Below are 22372 nucleotides of genomic sequence, written 5' to 3'. Positions count from 1 at the left end.
TGGCCGCTCACGCTGGCTGCTGGCTACAGACGGGAGCCCATGGCAACCCACTGCCACAGGGGCTGCAGCCCACGCCGTCGCCGGCGACCCACAGCAGCCCAGCTCCAGGTTGAGCTGTTGTTCAGCATCTTAGTTGCAGAGGGCAGTGTCACTGGCCCTCATATGTGGGATCCGAACCGGGGACCTCTGGCATCCCAAGCGAGTTCTTAACCATCGCACCACTCGGCCGGCTCCAACCTGTCAAATTCTTAATGCTCCATAGGAATGTCCTGAAGGAGTAAACCCTTGAGGTCTTAACCCTAATGATATTTGGCAAATGGATGTGACTCATGTTCCTTCCTTTGGAAAATGATCGTATGTACATGTCACTATTGATACTGCCTCTGGCTTTCTTGTGGTGACCGCTCAGGCTGGTGAGACCACAGCTCATTCTTGTCGTCATTTATTAACTTGCTTTTCTATTATGGGCCTTCCAAAAACTATTAAAACAGACAACGGGCCTGCTTACATCAGTTCTAAGTTTGCCAATTTCTGCGCTACTTGGAGAATTGCCCATACTCCTGGGATTCCTTACAACCCACAGGGCCAAGCCATTGTAGAACGTGCTAATTCAACCTTAAAGAAACAACTACAAAAACAGAAAGGGGGAGACATGAAATAAACTCCTCAGGTGCAATTAGCAAAAGCCATGTTCACTTTAAATTTTTTGAATTCATCTGGTTCAAGACCCACACCTTGGGCGAACTGCAGGTGAAAGACATTTTAATAACAGCCTGAGAAAATTAGAAAATGTTCCCATATGGTGGAAAGATATGCAAACCAATCAATGGAATTTAGGGACTCTATTGACATGGGGACGAGGTTTTGCTTGTATTTCTCCAGGCGCTGAAGAACGTCCTTTGTGGGTACCTGGCCGGTGTGTCAAACCTTACCATGAGTGACACACCCAAGAAAAGAAAGCCAATATGGCCAAAGATTGCAAGATATGATTGGCCTCCTAATAGACTGTAGTGGAGGATACTTGACCCTCTATACCTCTGATGATTGAGATGTCTAATCTCTCATTTCAACCAGCCCACCTGAGGCCAACAGCTCCTTCAGCTTTTTGTGTAATTGCTCCACGAACAAGGAGTGCTCCTCTACCTACTTGGGGTCAACTGAAAAGGCTGGCTCTAGCAGCTGAGCATCGGCTGTTAGAAGAAAATGTTCCAAAATAGAAGCCAACATGCTATTATCTATGATGGCAGTTCTTACTATTGTAAGTTGTTTTCCAGTCGGTATTGACGCCGATAATTTTACTTATTGAGCTTACATACCCAATCCTCCTTTGCTAACTCCTGTAACTTGGAATGATGATCCTCCTCTGATTTATCTTAACGATATCTCCTGGTTCCCTGGACCTGAAGATCCTATAGGACCAGAGTTTCCAGAGGAGGAAGGGCAAAATTTTACTTTATCTGGCCATTCCTCTCTAGGTTATTTACATACCCCTATTTGTATTGGCTCTGTTCCTCCGTGTCTCTCTCTTTCGGATCAAGCCTGGGCTATTCCCAGTGGAAAGGAGAATGACACTTTTAAAGAATTGTTTATGATAACAGGAAAAGGCTTTGTTACTCAGCAAATTAGCACCCATAGCTTCCCTCCTCCAATCCCTACTTGTCCTTTAATAAATCACTGGGACAAGAATCAATCTCGAATTCATTGGGAGGAATGTCGTGGAAGTATGGATAGAGTAATAATTAATAATTCTTATGAAACTATAGTAGATTGAGGTCCCTTTGGGACTGCCATTCATGCCTGTTCCCGTAAAAAATGTTCAGAACCTCAGCAATTAAGGAAACAGATAGCTGAATATGGTTTCCCTGGAAATTTTGAATCTCCATTTAACATTTCTATTTTTTGGAAGGGGCTCTAGCCCCACCTCAATTAAGGATAATTAGACCCATTCGGGATCCCTTTCAAAGGACTTTATGGAAAATAGCTTTAAGTATTGGACCTAATAAAATATGGAAAAGAAATCTTACTAAAAATACCAATAAAAATTTCACTTTCTGGTTTGAAAAAACAGAAAATCTATATCTACAAGTTTGCCTTAAAAATCCTTTTGTTTTCTTGACAGGAAAATTTACTGTTAATCAAACTGCAAAATTGGTTGAATGCCCTCAATGTCGTTTATATACCTGCCTTAATTCCTCTAATTTTGGGACTTCCCACAACCAGATTATGATACTCAGGTGAAGACGTGGACTATGGCTTCCTGTTCAAGCCTCGAGGGTATGGGAAGGTTCCCCAACTGTTCATATTATTTTACAAATCCTTCATAAGATCTTACATAGAACCAAAAGGTTTATTGGCCTTTTAATAGAAGCAATAATGGGTATAATAGCTATAACCACTGTTGCTGCTATCTCTGGAGTGGCTCTTCACCAGACAGTGCAGACTATTCAATATGTACAACAATGGCATGAAAATGCAAGTAAAACTTGGAATCAGCAATTGAGAATTGATTAAGACATCAGCATATGGCTGGCTGATTTAGAAACAACTGTTGTTTCTCTTGGAGATCAATTGGAAAGTCTCTGGACTATGATTACTTTAAAGTGTGATTGGAATATCTCCACTTACTGTGTAACTCCTTTTTCGTACAACCAGACACATACCCCATGGTCTGAGGTAAGAGCTCATCTTTTGGGACATGTGCCCAATCTGACTGTAGATATTCTGCAGTTGCAACAAGAAGTGGATCAGATGTCATCTGCTAATCTCCAGCTCCTCCCGGGAGAGAATGCCCTTTCTGTGGCTGTGGAAGGATTGTCTACTCTGAACCCACTCACATGGGTGAAAAACCTCAGTGGAGGTTTTGCTGGTGCTTTTGCACTCCTATTAATCATTCTATTTCTATTTTGTCTAGTCCTCCGGCGTGGACAACAAGCCCTCCGGCGGGCCATAGATGAAGAAACTGCCAAGTCCGTGTTTCTCCTTCTACAAAAACAGAAAGGGGGAGATGTTGCCTTACAGCCACGTCCACAACTGCCCCCCCCCCAAACTCCTGACCCAAAAGGTCCTGAGGAAGTGTCTCAGAATGACTGAGACCCGGTGGAATGATATCGGTCATCTCCCTTATTTGGAAGGAGGCGGTAGAGTAACGCTGTCCTGGGGGCTGTGCAGGCTGTATGAAGGCATAGTACATGTTGGAATACAATGGGAGCTGGTTAATGGAAAACAGCCTTAAGGCACGTAGCACACGGGTCTTTGAGTAATGCAGTTTCACTTCCTTGAAATTTTCTCAATAAAAGCCATGTGACGACCCGATTAGGGGCTCAGTCCATGAGGCTGATGCCCCCTGGTCCCACTTTAGCCTTATGTCTGTCTCTTGTGCTCTTTAACTCTGCGTCACCCCTCTCGATTCCCATTGCCTTTGCCATGTAGGATGTGACAACACCTTTTTGTTTGCAGGAGAAAATTTGGGCACACTTTCCCGAGAATATTCCATCAACTGAGTCCAAGCAACACCCTATAAAAAGGTGCCGTGTTTTTTATAAACATAAAATTAGGAAAGAGGCTATCTGGCAGTGCAAACAATGCCAAGTGCCACTGCATTTACCTACTTGCGTTGAAAAATACCATATTCTTCATAACTATTAGTGATTTGCTTTTTGTTATACCTTGAATTTGTTTTAGTTTTATTTTTCTTATTTATTTTGTTTTGCAATCTAATTACCTGAAGTCATTTCAATATTATGTATGTCACTGACTTTTTAGAAATAAATGAATTTTTACATAAAATCTGCTTTTACATATTACTCCAAGAACCAATAAACTAAATCTGTTCCATATGCAAAATTTTTTTCAATAAATTGGTACCCAAGGGATTAATATAAGTTAAAAAATCAATCATGGTTGCTATGGGAGCAGCGGCTGGGGCCTGGGGCCTCTACTGACAGGTCTGGGCTAAGGCAGGGAGCAAATGATCATGGCTTCAGGTCCTGGTGTCAGTCATGGCATTGTGTCCTCTAGTTTCAGGGGATGTGGTTCACGGGCCAAGGGTCAGCTTTCATGAATCCAGAGCTGAAACACAATTGAGGCCAAGGTGTTAGCTTTGTTGTATTAAATGCTTACTCATCGTTTGAGGTTTCATTATTATATCCTAGTCAGGGTTGATAGGCCTGAAGGTTCATATTTAAGTGAATTTGTTATTAACCAGAACCCAATGTCCTGAGGGCTGAATGATTGATTAAAAGGAGCATACATACAATATAGGAGCAGGCAGGAGGATCTGGGGAAAGAATGCAAGTGAGTTCAGTTCTACCAGGATAAACAAAGCTAGCTTGGATTAAGGCAGAATAAATGCAAAAGACATGAAGTTCACATTCGGTTACAAATCCACCTCATGGAATACTTGAATGGCGCTGTTGGGGGAGGGGAGAGGTGAGTAAAGAGTTTTAAGAAGGAAAATGATGTGAAAAGGGAATCTTTGAGGTCAGAAGACAGAAAAGCCGGCGGGCAGGAAGCAGCCTTGGAGGCCTTTCAATCCCCAAGGGAGGCGCCCTGGCTCCCAGGGCGAAGCTTCAATTTACAGAGGGGAGGGGCTGTTGTGGGGACTTCAAGGTCCATAGCGACTCCAGACCCATGTATGAAGATGGGGGTTGTGAAACGCAGCTTTAGACTAGAGAGTCGGATACTCAGCCTCGGTAGGGTGACCATCACTCTCATCTATCCGCTTCACAGTCTTAAGAAATGGCCGCAGACCCAAAGTTGGGCAAAGTGGGAATAAGGCTTGGGCGGAGCCTGAGGTAAGGGGGCCCGACCCCTGGTTAGAGAGGTACATGGGTGATGACAGGGAGGAAGCAAAAGGAAACTGGCAAGAGGGTGGGGCCAGGATGGGTCTTGTGTTGCAGGGGGCATGGCCGGTAAGATACCTGGTCTGAGCCTGGACTGCAAGGAAGGGAAAAGAGAGTGGGATGAAGGAATGGCTGGGACCCGGCCTGGGCTTCGTTGCTTAGCAACGAAGGTTTCTTTTCCTGCTGTCTTTAGTGTGTGCTGCAGGAAAGTTGCTGCCTGCCCATTTTAAGTTGCTATTGTTAGGGATCACCAGGGGCATCTGGAATGAGGCAACCCCCCCACCACACACACACACATGAAGAAGCTGCCAGACATCTTCTTGGATAAAATAAGGAGTACCTGACCACAGGGTTCCTGATAGAAACAAGACATAGCAGAACTGTAAAGGTCAACGAAGAATTTCTGCAGCAATACCTGTTCTGCAATTATAACTACTCATGTAAGCTTGCAATTACTTCCCTTATTGATTACCCTATAAACCCCCGCAACCCCCTCCCCCCCCCCAGACCCTGCAGGGGTGCTGATGCCAGTTTTAGGCTCAGCCCCGACAGGCAAATAAAGCTGCTTGGTTTGGACATGTGCCTCAGGCTTTGACTCCTTGGCGAACTTTCCATTTTGGTGCCAAAACCTGGAGCGGGATACGACTCCCGGACTGCGCTTGGATCGCACTTCCTTTTCCCCTGCAGGCTTGATCCATGCCCGGGACTCTCCCCCTCTCGAGCCTGTCAAGGAGACACTCTCTCAATTCCTCCGAGAGACATCCACTTGGGGTGAGTGACAACTTTGCCGACTCTAGTTTCTCGGTTCCTCTTCCTCTCACGTTGGCTCAAAGTCCTAGCACTAGGCCAGGGGGCACCTCCTCAGTCCTTTGAACCTCAGCTCCCCCAATTTGGGGATGCCCACTTTGGGGGTCAGTCACTCGTTTCTCGTTGATGGTCTCGTTGGCGACAGAAACGCCTTCGCCCTTCGCGATCATCTTTGCGGCTCTTTGTCACCTCACTCCCAACACCATGGGTGCCGGCCCTTCTCTCCCTCCTAAATCCACTCCATTGGGATGTCTTTTGAGAAACCTTGATGCCCTCGGTTTGCGGAGTGAAATCCGGCCCAAGTGCCTAATTTTCTACGGCTGGGCCTCAATATAATTGGATAATCAGTCTCAGTGGCCGGAAAATAGCACTTTCGATTTTAACACTCCGCGATTTGGGTAATTTCTGCCACCGCAGTGCAAAATGCTCTGAGATCCACTATGTCCAGGCCTTCTTCGCTCTCCACTCGCGACCTTCTCTCTGTCAGTCCTGCTCCACTTTCCAAATCCTCCTTGCCCACTCAAAGCCCCCTCTTCCCTCTGAGCACTACACCTCAGCCTTTGATCTGGCTGACCATCCCTCCCCTCCGGCAACTCCTCCAATATGCTCCTCATTCTCCCCTCTCCCTCTCATCACCTGAAGCCTCTGACCCAGAGGCCTCTGGGCCCTCAATCCCAAGTCCCTACACCGGTCCAACCTCTTCTATGGACCTCCCTTCTCCTCCCTTCACTCGGTCTCGGGCACACCCGGCTCCCCTTCTTCCCTTGAGGGAGGTTGCTGGGGCTGAGGGAATCATCGGGGTCCATGTCCCCTCTTCCCTGTCTGATCTCTCTCAGATAGAGAATCACCTGGGCTCCTTCTCCTCCAACCCTGACACCTACATTAAGGAATTCAAATATCTCACAATCTGCCCCAGATATCCAGAAAAAACTCTAAAAGGCTGAGAAGGGCCCTCAAACCCCACAACAGGATCTTTTAGCCCTGGCCTTCAAGGTCTTTAACAATCAGGAGGAACAGGAAAAACTAGAAAAGGCCTGCCGAGATCAGGTCAAATATCAGCTGCTGACAGCGGCTATCAGAGGCTCTGACCACAAGGCAACTCGAAACAGGGCACAAGGTCCGTCACTAAGCGGCCCACAGAAGGCTCCCTCCAACCATGTTTCAAGTACAGCAAAGATGGTCACTGGGCACGAACTTGCCCCAGTCTGCAGCCCCCGCCAGGGCCTTGTCCCTTCTGCAGAAACAGGGGACATTGAAAGGTTAGTTGTCCTTCCCAGGGAAGAGATGCTTCCCTTCCCCCTGCAGACGTCGAGTCTCATCTGCCCTGCCGAGCTTACTTGGCCTCGCCGCTGAAGACTGACAGTGCCCAGGGCCCTCAGCCCCATCTTCCATCACCACCTCGGAGCCTAGGGTAACTCTTCTAGTGGCAGGTAAGCCGATCTCCTTTTTAATTGATGCAGGGGCCACCTTTTCTGCCCTGCCTGAAATTTCGGGCCCCACACACCCCTCCCAGGTCTCTGTTGTGGGCATCGATGACCTAATATCTCAGCCTCTCTCAACCCCCTTACTATCATGCACCCTTTTTAACATTCTATTTTCACACTCCTTCCTGATCCTTCTCCAATGTCCTACTCCTATACTAGGAAGGGACATCCTTTCCAAATTTAAGGCCTCACTCAAACCCAGAGCCAGGCTTACTCCTCCTCCTCGATCCCACCATCTCCTCATCTCCATTCCAATCTCCTTTGCCCCCTTCAGAAGTCAACCCTGTCGTTTGGGATACCTCGACTCCTTCTGTTGTCAAACATCATCCTCCCATAAGGATTCTGCTCCGCGACCCCTCTAAATTCCCAAACCAGTCACAATACCCCATTTACCTCCCCCATCAAAAGGGACTTAAACCCATTATTGACAAACTCCTTACCCAGGGTCTCCTGAGACCAACCCACTCTCCATACAATACCCCCATCCTGCCGGTTGACAGCCCATGAGACATGTAGGTTGGTCCAGGACCTCCAAGTCATCAACTCCACGCTACTTCCCATTCACCCTGTAGTACCCAACCTACATACTCTCCTATCTCTCATCCCTTTTACTACCACTCATTTCACCTTTTATATTTTCACTCAGTTATAGACCTCAAGGATGCATTCTTCACCATCTTCCTCCATCCAGACTCTCAAGACCTTTTCGCATTCACTTGGACAGACCCAGATACCCTACAATCCAGACAGCTTACTTGGACAGTCCTCCCACAAGGTTTCTGTGACAGTCCTCACTTCTTTGGCCTGACACTTGCCTCAGATCTGGTCTCCCTTGATCTAACCCCAGTACAGTTCTACAATAGGTAGATAATCTACTTCTCTGTAGTCCATCACACACCCTATCCCTCTGACACACCACCTCCTTACTAAATTTCCTAGCTTCTAAAAGATATCAGGTATCTTCAACCAAGGCCCAGCTGTCCACTCCGACCATCACCTACTTAGGAACTCAGCTCTCCCCCACCCAGAGGGCCATCATGGCAGATCGAGCCACTCTCATTAGAGATCTTACCCCTCCTAACACAAAAGGTTGAAAAAAACTGAAACCGGACCAAAGTCCCCCATCCAGAATCCCACCACAAGGACCGATCGCCGAGACACTCCAGTACTCTCCTGGGGCTGACCAAAGTCTGACTCACCACCATCCCTGAAGAAACAGCCCTATGAGTGGTAACCTGTGTCCATGTCAGACTTCCCAGGGCCCTCTTTTCTCCCACTGCCCTTATATTGGGTACCAAGGACCCTGGCCCGACAGCTTCCCCATACCTGTCTCCTATCAGATCCTAGAGGTACTCTCTACCATCCCCCTTAACCTTTGTCACCAAGTTCTTGTACAGCTCTTCATTGCACATCTTCAGGGTGAATTTAATTACCCATGGGACTTAATCAGTCACCTAATATGGGGATATCACCTTATGGGGACGTCACTCAGGGACAAGGCCTACACAACATCCTCCCTTCCTCCAATTCGGATTCATAATTTTCTGGCTTTCCCTGATTCCTGGAAGTGGGGAACGGCCTCTCTTAGCCCTCCTCATGGCCACCCACCTAAAGCAGACTCTCAATCTCACTCAGTCCTTACTGTACTCCGCCAATTCTTCCCTAGCCTCTAACTGCTGGGCATGTCTCTCTCTCTCCTCTTCGGCCTACACTGCTCTGCCCATTCCTCTAGCCATAACCTCTGGGCTCACCACCCGACTGACATTCACAGTCCAGAAGGGTGCCACCTTCTTTGAACAAGCTGATACCCTCATTGGTGACTATCCCACTGCAGCGGCCAACAGGGCCTCCCTTCTATTTCAGAAATACCTTCAAAACCCAGGACCCAACAACCCCGCCAGCTCATGGATCAGTTACCCATGATACCCCCTTAATCTCTAAGGCTCCACTCTGCTTTACCAGATCCAATGGCCAAGTTCCTATTGGACAGATCCCATGGGACCAATGCAACCTCACTGTTACAACCCACCATCCCAAAGATAGGCAAAACCAGAGAGTAGACTATCAGACCTCTCCCCAGGCCAATGGCCTCTTCAAACAACCAGTACGGTTCACGGAGCCTCCATCAGTACAGGCTTCCTCCCTGAATTGCTCATATCCTTCACTTACTCTCATCCCTTGGAAACCCCCGACCTCACTCAAGTGCAAAAGAACCTCTACTACCCACCTGTCCCCACTGATAGGGGCTTCCTTCTCTTCCTCCCTCAGTATTTGGAGTGCTGAACCAACGTCTGGCACAAAATATCCTCTTCTTTACCTTTCCCATACACATATCAGCCTGCTACCCAAAATGGGAGCCTTCTTCCTGTGCAGGACCAATACCTATCTCTGCCTACCCACCAACTGGACAGGGACCTGTACCCTAGTATACCTCACTCCCAATATTGAGCTGGCTTCCCCAAATCTCCCCTTCCTGATCCCAAGGACCCAAGGGTTAGACAGAAGTGGGCAGTCCAGGTGATCCCACTTTTAGCTGCCCTAGGAGTAACCACAGGGGTGAGCCTTGGGGCAGGAGGCCTGAGAGCTTCCCTTTTTTACTTTCAGGCCCTATCGGAAGACCTCCAAAACTCCCTCGATGAGATTGCACATATCCTAGTCAATCTCCAGGACCAAATTGACTCCCTGGCTGCGGTCACACTCCAAAATAGGTGAGGATTAGACCTCCTAACTGCGGGAAGAGGAAGACTTTGCCTGTTTCCTGATGAACAATGCTGCTTTTATCTCAATCAGTCTGGATTAGAGATGCAGCACAAAAACTCAGAGACTGCACACAAAGAATCCGAGGGAGACAAACCCAGTGGGGCTCTTGGCTGACCACCAATTGGGCCTTCTGGCTCCTCCCTTTAATTGGACCTCTAACCTTTCTGTTTTTAACCTTAGCATTTGACCCCTGCCTGTTATGCCTCTTAATTCGCTTTCTCCAGGACTGCCTCAGGCCTTCACCAATGATACAGTGAAAGACATGCTGCTTCTATCAGTGCCTGTCCTCCGGGCTCAATGATTCCCTACACCCAGCTTTCACCATAGCCCTGAAGTCGTTCTCTCACAGAAGGAAGTAGCTCCAGAAGAAAGACACTGGGCCCCCTTTCCTTAACAATTATAGCAAACAAAAACTGGAATGTTACGGGTCATCAGGTGTTGGGAGCCGTCTGAGTAATGAGACTGCAAGTGGAGAATGGCAGGTGGCTGCAGACCCCCATGTCCTGTATGCTGAGAAAAAGCTGGAAAATTTCATGTTAGCTGAACAGCAAAAAGAGGGACTGCTGGAGAAACAGCTTAACTCATCTCCTGTGCCATGGAAAAGCAGAAGTTCCTGAACTGAAACCTCCAGACCCTCAGATGTCACTGTCTAATTATGGACTCATGTACTTTGGAACTTTCCACCATGGACTTGCTGACAGTTTCTATTTGCCTCACTTTAACCTTACTTAAAATATGTCATTAGTCTGTGCTGTGTAATCATGTAACTTGTTGCGAAAAGATTATCTCTTTCCAAACTCTTACGTCAGGGACATTGGTCCTCCATTCCCTAAATATCCCCCTGCCAAAATCCCCTATGCTGTAAGGGAATTTTCCTTTGCAAAAGAAGTTGCTTTCTATTTAATCAACATGTATCCAATGAACAGTGGCACTCTCTCCACCACCTGCGGCAGAATGTCTCTCCTGATCCCAGCTTTTGTCTCTATGTCTTTCGTTCTTACTTAATTTCTTCCATCTCTCAATCTCTCACCCAGTCCACTCAGGGACCCTCTAGGTACCTGGCTAGTGCGCACCAGGTGGCCACTGGAATCCAAGGGCGTCTCGGCAGGTGGCGCCCAACATGGGGCCTGAGGACGGAATGAACGAAAACTTAACGTGAGGAGACTCCCTTCGGGAAGTCGGTGTGCACCGCGACAAGATGAGGTAAGGGAGCAAAATTTTGTAAATATATAATCAGGGTAGTTTGTCGTGTGAGATGGAACTGATCGCTTCGTTCACCAATCAATCTGGACAGGCTTGTCAGGAGTAAAACATGGGACAGTCACAAATGTAAATAGTAATAGTTTAAGTAAGAAAAAGGAATTTATGGAAATTTAGATAAGAAAAATAGGTTAAGTAATTTGGGAACTAATGGAGTAAATGGGGAACTAACAAAACCCTTGTGTGAAAGAGTGTAAATGTGTGAGTGATTGCTTGCGGTTCCACAGCTTCTGCTATGGAATCTGTGTTGGGCTCTACTCTGTGATTCCGTAATTTGTTATATGGCATAACAGGAATTAGGCTTTTGTCTCCGGCCATTTGTCCACCTGGCCGGGGGTTTATACCGGTGAGCCTTAGCCAAGACAAACTCAGTCCCGCGAGGGGCGTGGCCAGACAAGCATCTGAGTGATTTTGAGTGAGTGAAAACTTCGTCTTTCCTTATCTCTACTAACACTAGGATTTAAGTGGGGTAAAATACTTAATAGAAATTTAGAAAAAACAAGTAAAAATAGATTAAGGTAGGACAAAATCATGGGACAGTCAGGGTCAAAAGACCATCAGCTTTACACGCAAATGCTTGAAGATATGCTTTGCACTCATGGAAGCCGCATTACTACGCTTCAGTTAGAAAAGTTTCTTAATTATGTACAGGACGTCTGTCTTTGGTTTCCTGAGGAAGGCACCATCAATCCCACAACATGGGACAGGGTTGGAGAACAGCTACGTGAACTCCACACTGCCGATGGACCAGAAAACATTCCCATAGAGACATTTACTATTTGGGGACTGGTTAGAGACAGTCTCGATGCCAGGCCAGAGGACTCGTGCCTCCCTGAAGGACAGCCTCAAATGGTAGCAGAAAAGCTAAGAGCCACTCTTTTTTTTTTTTTTAAAGATTTTTATTGGGGAATTGGGGGGATGGGAACAGTGCTGGGGGATTGGGGAAGGGGAACAGAAAAGTTGCTGTCGTTTTGTTCTTCAGTCTAGTTGTGGAGGACGTTGCTTCACTTGCCCAAGTTGGCACCATCATTGCGCTCTTCCCTGGAAAGGCACATCAGTTGCCGGCTTCTGGACAGTGGCTCACTGTGGCGGCTGGTCGCTCACGCTGGCTGCTGGCTACACACGGTAGCCCATGGCAACCCACTGCCACAGGGGCTGCAGCCTACGCCATCGCCAGCGACACTCACGGCAGCCCAGCTCCAGGTTGAGCTGTTGTTCAGCATCTTAGCTGTGGAGGGCAGTGTTCACTGGCCCTCATATGTGGGATCCGAACCGGGGCCCTCTGGCATCCCAAGCGAGTTCTTAACCATTGCGCCACTCGGCCGGCCCAAGAGCCACTCTTGAGGAACATGAAAATTCAATGCCCCAGGGCAGAGAGAAGGAAAATAATAAAGGGCCTTGGGGTGAACCCTTGCCACCTGAGTACTCTTAGGAGCTGGCGAGGGAGGAACAATGGTATAATCGTAAAAGGGAGGATTCCTTTGATGAGGATGAGGAGGAGGGTCCTAATCTATCCACGGGTGTGGCACCAGCTCTTGCTGCTTTGGGCAGTCATCAGCCTAAGCCCATACAGGAACTTTCAGCACCACGGAAGGTCCCTCCCCCACACCCACTGCCTTCTCGGCAGCTGCCCATAGACACCTCAAGCTCGAAGGGCATGCTCCCGGAGTCCAGCCTCACCCGGGGGATCCGACAGGCCATAGAGGAGTGCGAGGATGTAGAGGATTTCCAACAGCTTTGCTTTCCTATAGTAAATGCCCCAATCCCAATAACCCAGGACAGGTACATAGGGAACATACCCCTCTCCCTTTTAAGACGCTCAAAGAGTTAAAAACAGTGGTCTCCCAGTATGAGCCAACAGCACCTTTTACGCTGTTTTTGTTTGACACTTTCTCCAAAGTTCAATTTACACCTTATGATTGGCAAATGTTAAGTAACGCATCTTTGAGTGGAGGAGATTATTTACTATGGAAATCTGAGTTTGCAGACCAGTGCCATCAACTAGCAGAATGCAATGCTGCTCATCAGGTCCCCATCATGGCTGACATGCTCAAGGGTGAAGGGCTTTTTAGTAACTCGAGAGATCAGATAGCTTATCCTTTACAGGCTTACCAACAAGTCAGTCTCTGTGGTACTAAGGCCTGGAAAGCTCTCCCCACGACTGGGGCCAAGACTGAGGAATTATCTAGTGTTAGACAAGGCCCTGATGAACCACATCAGGATTTCGGCTCTAGACTCCTAAAGGCCATAAATCAGCTTGTCAGTGATGCAGGGGCTGGACAGATTCTTGCAAAACAATTAGCCTTTGAAACTGGAAATTCCACCTGTAAGGCAATCACATAAAAAGAAAGGAGACTAGTCAGATTTTATTCGCCTATGTGCCAATGTAGGGCCATCTTATATCCAAGGCAGTACCCTTGCCGTGGTGCTGCAGAAGGCTTTAGACCTGCCATCTTCTTAGGGAAGGCTCCAACAAAAGAGAGAAAGAAACCACATTGAGGGCAATTGCTACTCTTGTGGGCCAACAGGTCACTTTGCTAGGGAATGTCCTAAAGCTCCCCGGGGAAGGCCTCTGGCAGCCGGACATCTCAGTCTGCTGGGTTGTGTTCCTGGGATCTGGCCCAGATGCAAGCATGGGAAGCATTGGGCTAATGAATGTAGGTCTGAATTTAATATCCTTGGGCAGCCCATTTCGGGAAACCCCATGCAGAGCCAGCCCCGGCCCCACCAAATAATGAGGGCACTACCAGCCCCACCGGCAATCATAAACAGCCAACATGGTGCACCATATAACAATTATACTGCGGCACCCCTGGGAGCGCAGGACTGGACCTCAATCCCTCCACCAAGGTCATACTAACCCCAGATATGGGTCCTCAGGCCATCCCCACTGGAATTTATGGCCCATTGCCACCTAACACGGTGGGGCTTCTTCTCAGCCGGAGTAGTTGGACCATGAAAGGACTTCAGGTCTTTCCTGAAAGACATAGACTCTGACTTTACCGGGTAAATTAAGATCATGGCTGGCACGCCACAAAATATTATTCAGGTACTCCCCACAGACAGAATAGCTCAAATAATACTCATTCCCACTGTGGCTGCAGGAGGAACTGGCTCTCAACAGGCACGAGATTCCCAGAGCTTCTGGTCCTCCAATGTGTCCTGGGTCCAATGGGTTGGACAAGAGCGTCCCACCCTTAATTTAATCATAGATGGCAAATCCTCCCAGGGTCTCATTGATACAGGAGCAGATGTATCTGTAATTTCCCAACAACACTGGCCATTCTCCTGGCTGACACAGGAGTCTTTAACCAACCTCCAAGACATAGGCATAGCAAGAGGGCCCTTACAGAGCTCTAAAGTATTCACCTGGAAAGGTTTGGATGGGCACTCTGGGACTTTCTCTCCATATGTCCTTGAGGGTCTCCCAGTCAACTTCTGGGGATGGGACATCCTAAGCCAAATGTCAGTTATGCTTTTCAGCCCAGTGCTTCAGTCACCAGTATCATGTTTAATCAGGGATATGTCCCAGGCCAGGGATTGGGAGCCCTAGGACAGGGCAGGCTTGAACCCGTACAAAATACCCCCAATAATGACAGATCTGGACTAGGGTATCAGGATTTACCCTAGGGGTCCTTGGTAGTTCCTGCAACCCACTCTAACTTAATTAAGATCAAATGGCTTACAGACATGCCAGTGTGGGTTGATCGATGGCCCCTTACTCAGGAGAAACTTCAGGCAGCCACAAAATTAGTCCAAAAGCAACTTGCTGCTGGACATATAGAGCCATCCACCAGCCCATGGAAAACTCTCATATTTTTCATAAAGAAAAAATCAGGAAAATGGAGGCTATTACAGGACCACCGAGCAGTTAATGCTGTTATGGAGGTCATGGGGAGCCTACAGCCTGGGCTTCCCTCGCCCATTGCCATCCTGGTAGATCATCATTTAATTATAATAGATTTGAAGGACTGTTTCTTTACCATCCCCCTTCATCCAGAGGACAAAAAACATTTTGCATTTAGTCTTCCCTCAGTAAACTTTAGGGAACCAATGCAACGTTTTCAGTGGCGAATTCTCCGTCATGACATGACAAACAGTCCAACAATTTGCCAAGCTTTTGTCAGCCAAGCCATCATGCCTATCTGTCAACTTTATCCTCAGGATTACATTATCCATTATTTGGACAATATTCTTGTCTCCCATTCCAACAAAGAGCTTCTCCACCAGATATTTGGGGAGCTTAAAGATGGCCTTGCTAGAGTTGGTTTATGTATTCCCCCAGAAAATGTTCAGGAGACTTCCCCATTTTCCTATATGGGGACTCTAATTACTCTATGAGAAGTTAGACTGCAAAAAATACAAATTAGGACTAGTCATCTCAAAACTTAATGATTTTCAAAAACTCCTAGGAGATATTAATCGGGTAAGGCCTTTTCTAAAACTAACTACTGGAGACTTACAGCCTTTGTTCAATATTCTCCAGGGGGATTCTAGTCCATCGTCCCCCCAGACACTTACCCCTGAGGCAAAAGTTGCTCTTACCAGGATAGAACAGGCTTTACAACAGGCTCAGGTCACTAGGGTGGACCACTCACAGCCGGTTTCTCTCATCATCTGTAATACTAACCCTACTCCCACGGGTATCATTTGGCAACCTGCTGGCCCTTTGGAATGGCTACACTTGAACAGCACTCATTCTAAACATCTTCAGCCATACTTTGAGTTAGTAACATTCCTCATCATTAAGGGGCAGACAGCACTGTCTCCAACTCCTAGGAAAAGAGCCTCAGCCTATTATTATACCTTACAACAACAGTCAGCAGTCCTGGCTATCTGCCAACTCCACAGAGTGGCAAGTAGCCTTAGCCAATTTTCCTGGTCAGCTTGAATGTCATTATCTGGCTAATAAACTCATGCAATTTGCAAATTCTGCTTCTTTTATTTTCCCTTCAGTATTAAAGAGACAACCCATTTCAGGCGCTGTTACAGTATTTACTGATGGCTCCAGTAATGGCACAGCAGCTATCCATACTCCTGCTCAGACATTAACTAAACATACAGGCCACAAATCAGCCCAGAGGGTAGAACTTGTTGCGGTCACCTGGGCTTTACAACAGTTTTCCCATCAACCTTTAACCTCTATATGGACAGCCATTTTGTATTCAGCATCTGCAAGGCCATAGAGACAGCTTATATTAGCTCTGCCACTACAGAAGAGCTCTTTCATATGTTCCATCAATTGAAACAAGCCATTTTAGCCAGAAAACAACCCCTCTATGTAGGTCACATCAGAGCTCACTCTGACCTTCCAGGTCCCCTGTCTGCAGGCAATGCTGCCACAGATGCAGCTGCACAGTTACCGGTTTCCTCAGTTCAAGCTCTCTTTGCTACACCACTACATCCAATACAAAGGGCCACACAGTCTCACAGTCTCCATCATCAAAATGCACAGTCACTTAGACACCAGTTCAAGATTACTCGGGAACAGGCTAGACAAATAGTCAAGCAACGCGCCGGCTATACTAGCCTGCTTCCTGAGCCACATCTGGGAGTTAACCCCCGAGGTTTACTTCCAAATCACATTTGGCAGATGGATGTCACCCACATGCCTAGTTTCAAAAATACTCCCAATGTCCACACCATCATTGACACCAAGTCAGGTTTTCTGTTTGCCATAGCACGGGCCGGAGAAGCTACAAAACACATCATCAGTCACTGCTTCCAGGCATTTGCCACAATGGGCATCCCAAAGGTCATTAAAACTGACAATAGCCCTGGTTATAACAGCAAGGCTTTTCAAAATTTTTGTCGCACATTTCAGATTCACCACCTCACAGGTATCCCATATAACCCACAAGGTCAAGGAATTATTGAACGTGCCCATCGGTCCCTCAAAAATCAATTAATAAAACAAAAAGGTGGAGACTATGGACACTCAGTACACGGGCAATCAGTACACAACCAATTAAACCACGCACTGTTTACTTTAAATTTTTTGCAAACGGATGATCAAGGCCAATCCGCAGCGGACTATTTCTGGAATCCTAGTCCTGCTGCAGAAGCCCTTGTTTGCTGGAAGGACCCCCTAACAGGTGTTTGGCAAGGACCAGATCCAGTCTTCATATGGGGAAGAGGGCATGTTTGTGTTTTCCCTAGGGATGCTGATAGTCCTCAGGGGCTTCCAGGGGGCCTTGTCAAGCAACATCATGGGGGTGGAACAGAAAAATCAACAGTCAAAGAAGGCAAGGAAAAGCCCAATCCAGACTTGGGATCAGGTTAAACCTAATAAACTTTTGATTACAATACTGGTAACTTTGTCTTGGCAGGTAAGTTTGGCCCAAGGGGACACATATTGGACATACTATCCTAATCCGCCAACAGTTGTTCCCGCAACCTGGAACGAAAAATCAATCAAAGTTTGGGTCAACACATCATATCCTTTAGAGGGAAATGTACAGGACATCCAGCCTCAACGGGCTGTTTTTAACTATACTGGCTTAGCCCAAGATCCTCCGCTTTGTACCTTTCACATACCTGTCCCCAGATGTCTCCTTACAGGCTGGATCCTAAGGACAAATGGCGGACAGAACTCATTGCTTTATCAATACCTTTCTGGATTATCATTAATGGGGACAGTCGGGGGTAGGGTCACCTCTATGGGCCCTGGGGACTGCCCACCTATTCCCCCTTGTCCCAATGATCTTTCTACAACAGACACTAAAAAGGTTCAATTGACAGAGTGTACTTCTTCCTTACCATCCAAACTTCAAATACAAAATTCTACCTATTCTATATATGATTGGTTCTCAATAGTCCCCAATTCAGGAATGCAATCTTCAAAACCAGAAAAGTTTGTTGCCCCTAACCTTACCACAGACTCCAATGTCATACAAAAGGACATTTGGAGATTGTGGGCAGCTTCAGATCATATAAAACACTCTAATTATGAATTTGCCCATATCCAATACTCTTCAACATTGTATGCCATCACAGCCTGTGTACAGGCCCCGGAAGTATTATTGGTTGGCAACTTCCAAATTAGTATAGCTCAGTCTATCTATAACATTTCTTGTCAACTGTTGATCCACAAGACAAAGGGCGAGGTATTCTAGTTCTTCGCCAACCTCCATATGTTGTACTTCCCACCACTACTAAAGGGTCTTGGTATGATGATCTAGGATTACAGATCGTCCGAAACATAAACAAAGGTCTAGGTAAAGGACGGTGGGCAGTCAGTCTTGTCATAGCCAGTCTCACAGCAGTCATTTCTCTTATAGCTACTGCAATTACAGCCACTGTATCCCTATCCAACCCTGTCAAAACAGCACATTATGTTAAACAGCTTGCAACTAATACCACTGAAGCCCTTTGCAGTCAAGAAGACATAGATATTAAGCTTGAGTTAAGAGTACATGCTTTAGGGCTGGCCAACTGGCGTGATGGTTAAGAACTGGCTTGGGACGCCAGAGGGCCAAGTTCGGATCCCACATATGAGGGCCAGTGACACTGCCCTCTACAGCTAAGATGCAGAACAACAGCTCAACCTGGAGCTAGGCTGCCGTGAGTTGCCAGCAACGGCGGAGGCTGCAGCCCCTGTGGCAGTGGGTTGCCATGGGCTACCGTCTGTAGCCAGCAGCCAGCGTGAGCGGCCAATAGCCGCAGTGAGCGGCTGTCCAGAAGCCGGCGACTGATTTGCCTCACCCGGGAAGAGCACAATGATGATGCCAACTTGGGCCAGTGAAGCAACATCCTCCACAACTAGACTGAAGAACAAAAAAAAACGACAGCAACTTGTCTGTTCCCCTTCCCCCAATTCCCCAGCACTGTTCCCATCCCCCCAATTCCCCAATAAAAATCTTAAAAAAAAAGAGTACATGCTTTAGAAGAAGCTGTTGTACAAATAGGTAAACAGGTTGAGGCCATGCGCCTCCTACTCACCCTCAGATGTCATGCAAGATACTGAAGGGTGTGCGTAACCCGTTATCGGTTCCATGATACAGATGGGATTAGGAAAACATTAGCAATCACCTCAGGGTATTTGGAATAGTTTGGACCTTAGCCTTGATCTAGACCAACTCCATAAAATAATTCTTGCCATGCAAAACAGTGAGCTGGATATTATTGATCCATCAGGTTTGGCCGATGAAATTTATACCACCTTCAAAAGGTTTAAACCAGTAACCACCATCCAGGCTATTGCCTGGACTCTGTCAGGGATTGTAGTTTTCTTATTATTAGTGCTGTGCTTAGTCTCGGTCCACAAGGCAATTATAAAGGCCCTTCTTCGGGCCCGGGAAACAGAAGCTCATCGCCAACGTTTAAATAGAAATACACGATGACAACTCGGGACACAAGTCAAAAGACCCCCTCTCACAAATTTTATCTCTCAAACCCACCACTCCCCTCTTTTGTACACTTTGAAGCCAATAACTCACTTCCGTGTCTTGCTCCATAACCCTTTTTAAGCTATCCCTCATGACCCTACATGGGTAGAGGTTTTGTTAGTGTTTCGAAAAACTACAGCAGTCTGGCATGGGAACCAACAGGAATTGACAGACGGTATAGAGGAGACCACCTATCGGCTCAAGCAACTGCACTGACCAAACAACAGCAAATTCCCCGACTTGGGGTCAAGTAAAAATGTTAGCAACAAAGGCTATGGAGATATAGCAGTGCCAAAACCAGCCACAGACCCCTCATTATATGTTTCTGGCCATGTTAGCCATTGTCCCTTGCCAGTCAGCTAAAGGCTCCACAGAGGGCTCTTCCTAGTATTTACAGACACAGACCAGCTGCGGGGACTAAGAGATGCATCCAAAGTGAAGGAGAGGTTGATGCAACGGCGCCCTCTCTGGTTGCGTCCTTGGCAAATGTCAGTGACGCACCCGACAGAGGAAGGCAGTCTCCGTCACCCGTAGTTAATAATATATATTGAAATATTCTACCAAATTTAAGGTTCTTTAAAACAAATAAAAAAGGGGGAGATGTTGGGAACTGTCTCAGAGTAGTGAGACTGCAGGCTCGTTGCAAGTGGAGACTGGCAGGGGGCTGCAGACCCCCATGTCCTGTGTGCTGAGAAAAAGCTGGAAAATTTCATGTTAGCCGAACAGCAAAAAGAGGGACTGCTGGAGAAACAGCTTAACTCATCTCCTGTGCCATGGAAAAGCAGAAGTTCCTGAACTGAAACCTCCAGACCCTCAGATGTCACTGTCTAATTATGGACTCATGTACTTTGGAACTTTCCACCATGGACTTGCTGACAGTTTCTATTTGCCTCACTTTAACCTTACTTAAAATATGTCATTAGTCTGTGCTGTGTAATCATGTAACTTGTTGCGAAAAGATTATCTCTTTCCAAACTCTTACGTCAGGGACATTGGTCCTCCATTCCCTAAATATCCCCCTGCCAAAATCCCCTATGCTGTAAGGGAATTTTCCTTTGCAAAAGAAGTTGCTTTCTATTTAATCAACATGTATCCAATGAACAGTGGCACTCTCTCCACCACCTGCGGCAGAATGTCTCTCCTGATCCCAGCTTTTGTCTCTATGTCTTTCGTTCTTACTTAATTTCTTCCATCTCTCAATCTCTCACCCAGTCCACTCAGGGACCCTCTAGGTACCAGTCTAGCACGCACCAGATGGCCACTGGAAGCCGAGTGGGTCTTGGCAACCAGGGCACCGGGAATGAGGCAACCCCTCCCCACCACATCCTGCTGGAGAAGACGCCAACATCCTTTTGGGTAAAAATAACAAGCACCTGACCCCAGGTTTCCTGATAGAAACAAGACGACGTAGCAGGACTGTAAAGATCAATGGAAAATTTCTGCAGCAATACCTGTTCTGCAATTATAACTGCTCATGTATGCTTGTGATTACTTCCCCTAACGCTTTCCCTATAAAACCCTCTGCAGACGCCTGCAGGGGTGCTGATGCCACTTTTAGGCTCAGCCCTGACAGGCAAATAAAGCTGCTTGGTTTGGACATGTGCCTCAGACCGACATCTCAGTGAACCTTTCAGCTATGTGTAACAGTTTTAAAGTAAAAGCTTAGAGTTGTATGAGTCACTTGTGTTGGTAACTAACATGTTTTCCTCTCAACAAGTTGAAAACGGTTTATGTCAAAAACTGATTTTCCCTGCTGGTTGCATGCAAGTACTGCTACTAAAGCTAAAGCAACTCAGAGGGAACTAGGATCTCGGTGAGGGGGTAGATGTGGGGAGGGGATGGGATCCAGGAACCTTTCTGCAGTTAGAATTAATGTAAGCACTTTAATTTGGCTAGAACTGCAGTTGACTGTAGGGATTACAGACTAGAATGTGAAATACAAAGCTCTCCCTGAGTAGAATAGGCAATTTCATACTGACACCAACAGAACAGTCTTTCCTTTTCTATTTCCGATTCACCAAGGAGGCCGAAGCTCAACATGGCTCAGTTCCAGAAATTTTCATAGGGAGACTGTTACCAGCATTGGGGTTCTTGGGTTCCCCCAAGACAGAAATCCAGGGGAAACCCACGAAAATTTTCCAGAAGCATTTTATTAAGTTTATGCTTGAGCACAAGGTTGGCAGCACAAAGGAAAGAAATGTCCTCCAAACTGACTCGGGGACTGGCTCTGCCTGGCTACTTTTATAAGCTCGGAACAAAACGGGCTTCCAGGAAAAGGTGAGCTCTTTGAAAACAACGGGCCATTTGAAAAACGCAGGCATCCTTAACCGGCTATGTTGCCTCATAACCATGTTCACCCCTCCACTCTGGGGGCAAGATGATATAGCAGTCAGTATCGGCACCACAGAAACGTGGTAGAGTGGTCAAACCTTCAATAACTGCACATGCAGAACAGTGGTTAGAAATCTGTATGGAAGTAAAAGATGGAAAAGAGAAAATAATCAGCAACTTCTGCATTTTTGCTTCGGGGAGATGGGGTCCTGGCATTCTTGTGGTTGGCATATCCTGGGTTCGTCCTGGCCATCTGGCATTTTCTCCACCGCTAGCCAAAGTCCCTATGCTGTCTCAACAGAAGACCTGGGATATGAGACGTGAAGGACTAAGGCGTGTGATCATTTAAGGTCACTAAGTATTGCTTTAAAAAAAGTAACTTTTTGAAAATTTATTATGAATTGCATTTATAAGATATCTGTTGTATTCAACCCTTGAAATATATTACCTTCAAATACCTTTGAGAAAACTTGCTCACATCATAATATACTTAGGTAAATAA

At 46.8% G+C, this 22372-nt stretch overlaps 1 protein-coding gene across 5 annotated transcripts in view; it reads right to left on the bottom strand.

The window, feature by feature from the left end:
- Positions 1-3050: 3050 nt before the first annotated feature.
- LOC109375928 (zinc finger protein 430-like) overlaps positions 3051-22372 on the bottom strand; it is a 45307-nt gene continuing 25985 nt past the window's right edge. For 2 of the 5 annotated variants that reach the window (XM_019631526.1, XM_019631527.1), the window contains one exon: positions 3051-4068. In XM_019631526.1, the coding sequence (XP_019487071.1) occupies positions 4048-4068 (21 nt within the window). In that variant the 3' untranslated portion in view covers positions 3051-4047. Of the gene's footprint in view, positions 4069-12898; positions 13477-14013; positions 14130-21661; positions 22006-22372 lie in introns of those variants that run through there. The other 3 variants (XR_002122669.1, XM_019631524.1, XM_019631523.1) reach the window with 3 other exon arrangements.

Source organism: Hipposideros armiger, unplaced genomic scaffold (assembly GCF_001890085.2).
Source record: "Hipposideros armiger isolate ML-2016 unplaced genomic scaffold, ASM189008v1 scaffold_1004, whole genome shotgun sequence".
Classification (NCBI taxonomy): domain Eukaryota; kingdom Metazoa; phylum Chordata; class Mammalia; order Chiroptera; family Hipposideridae; genus Hipposideros; species Hipposideros armiger.
This window is presented reverse-complemented; position numbering and strand designations above follow the sequence as displayed.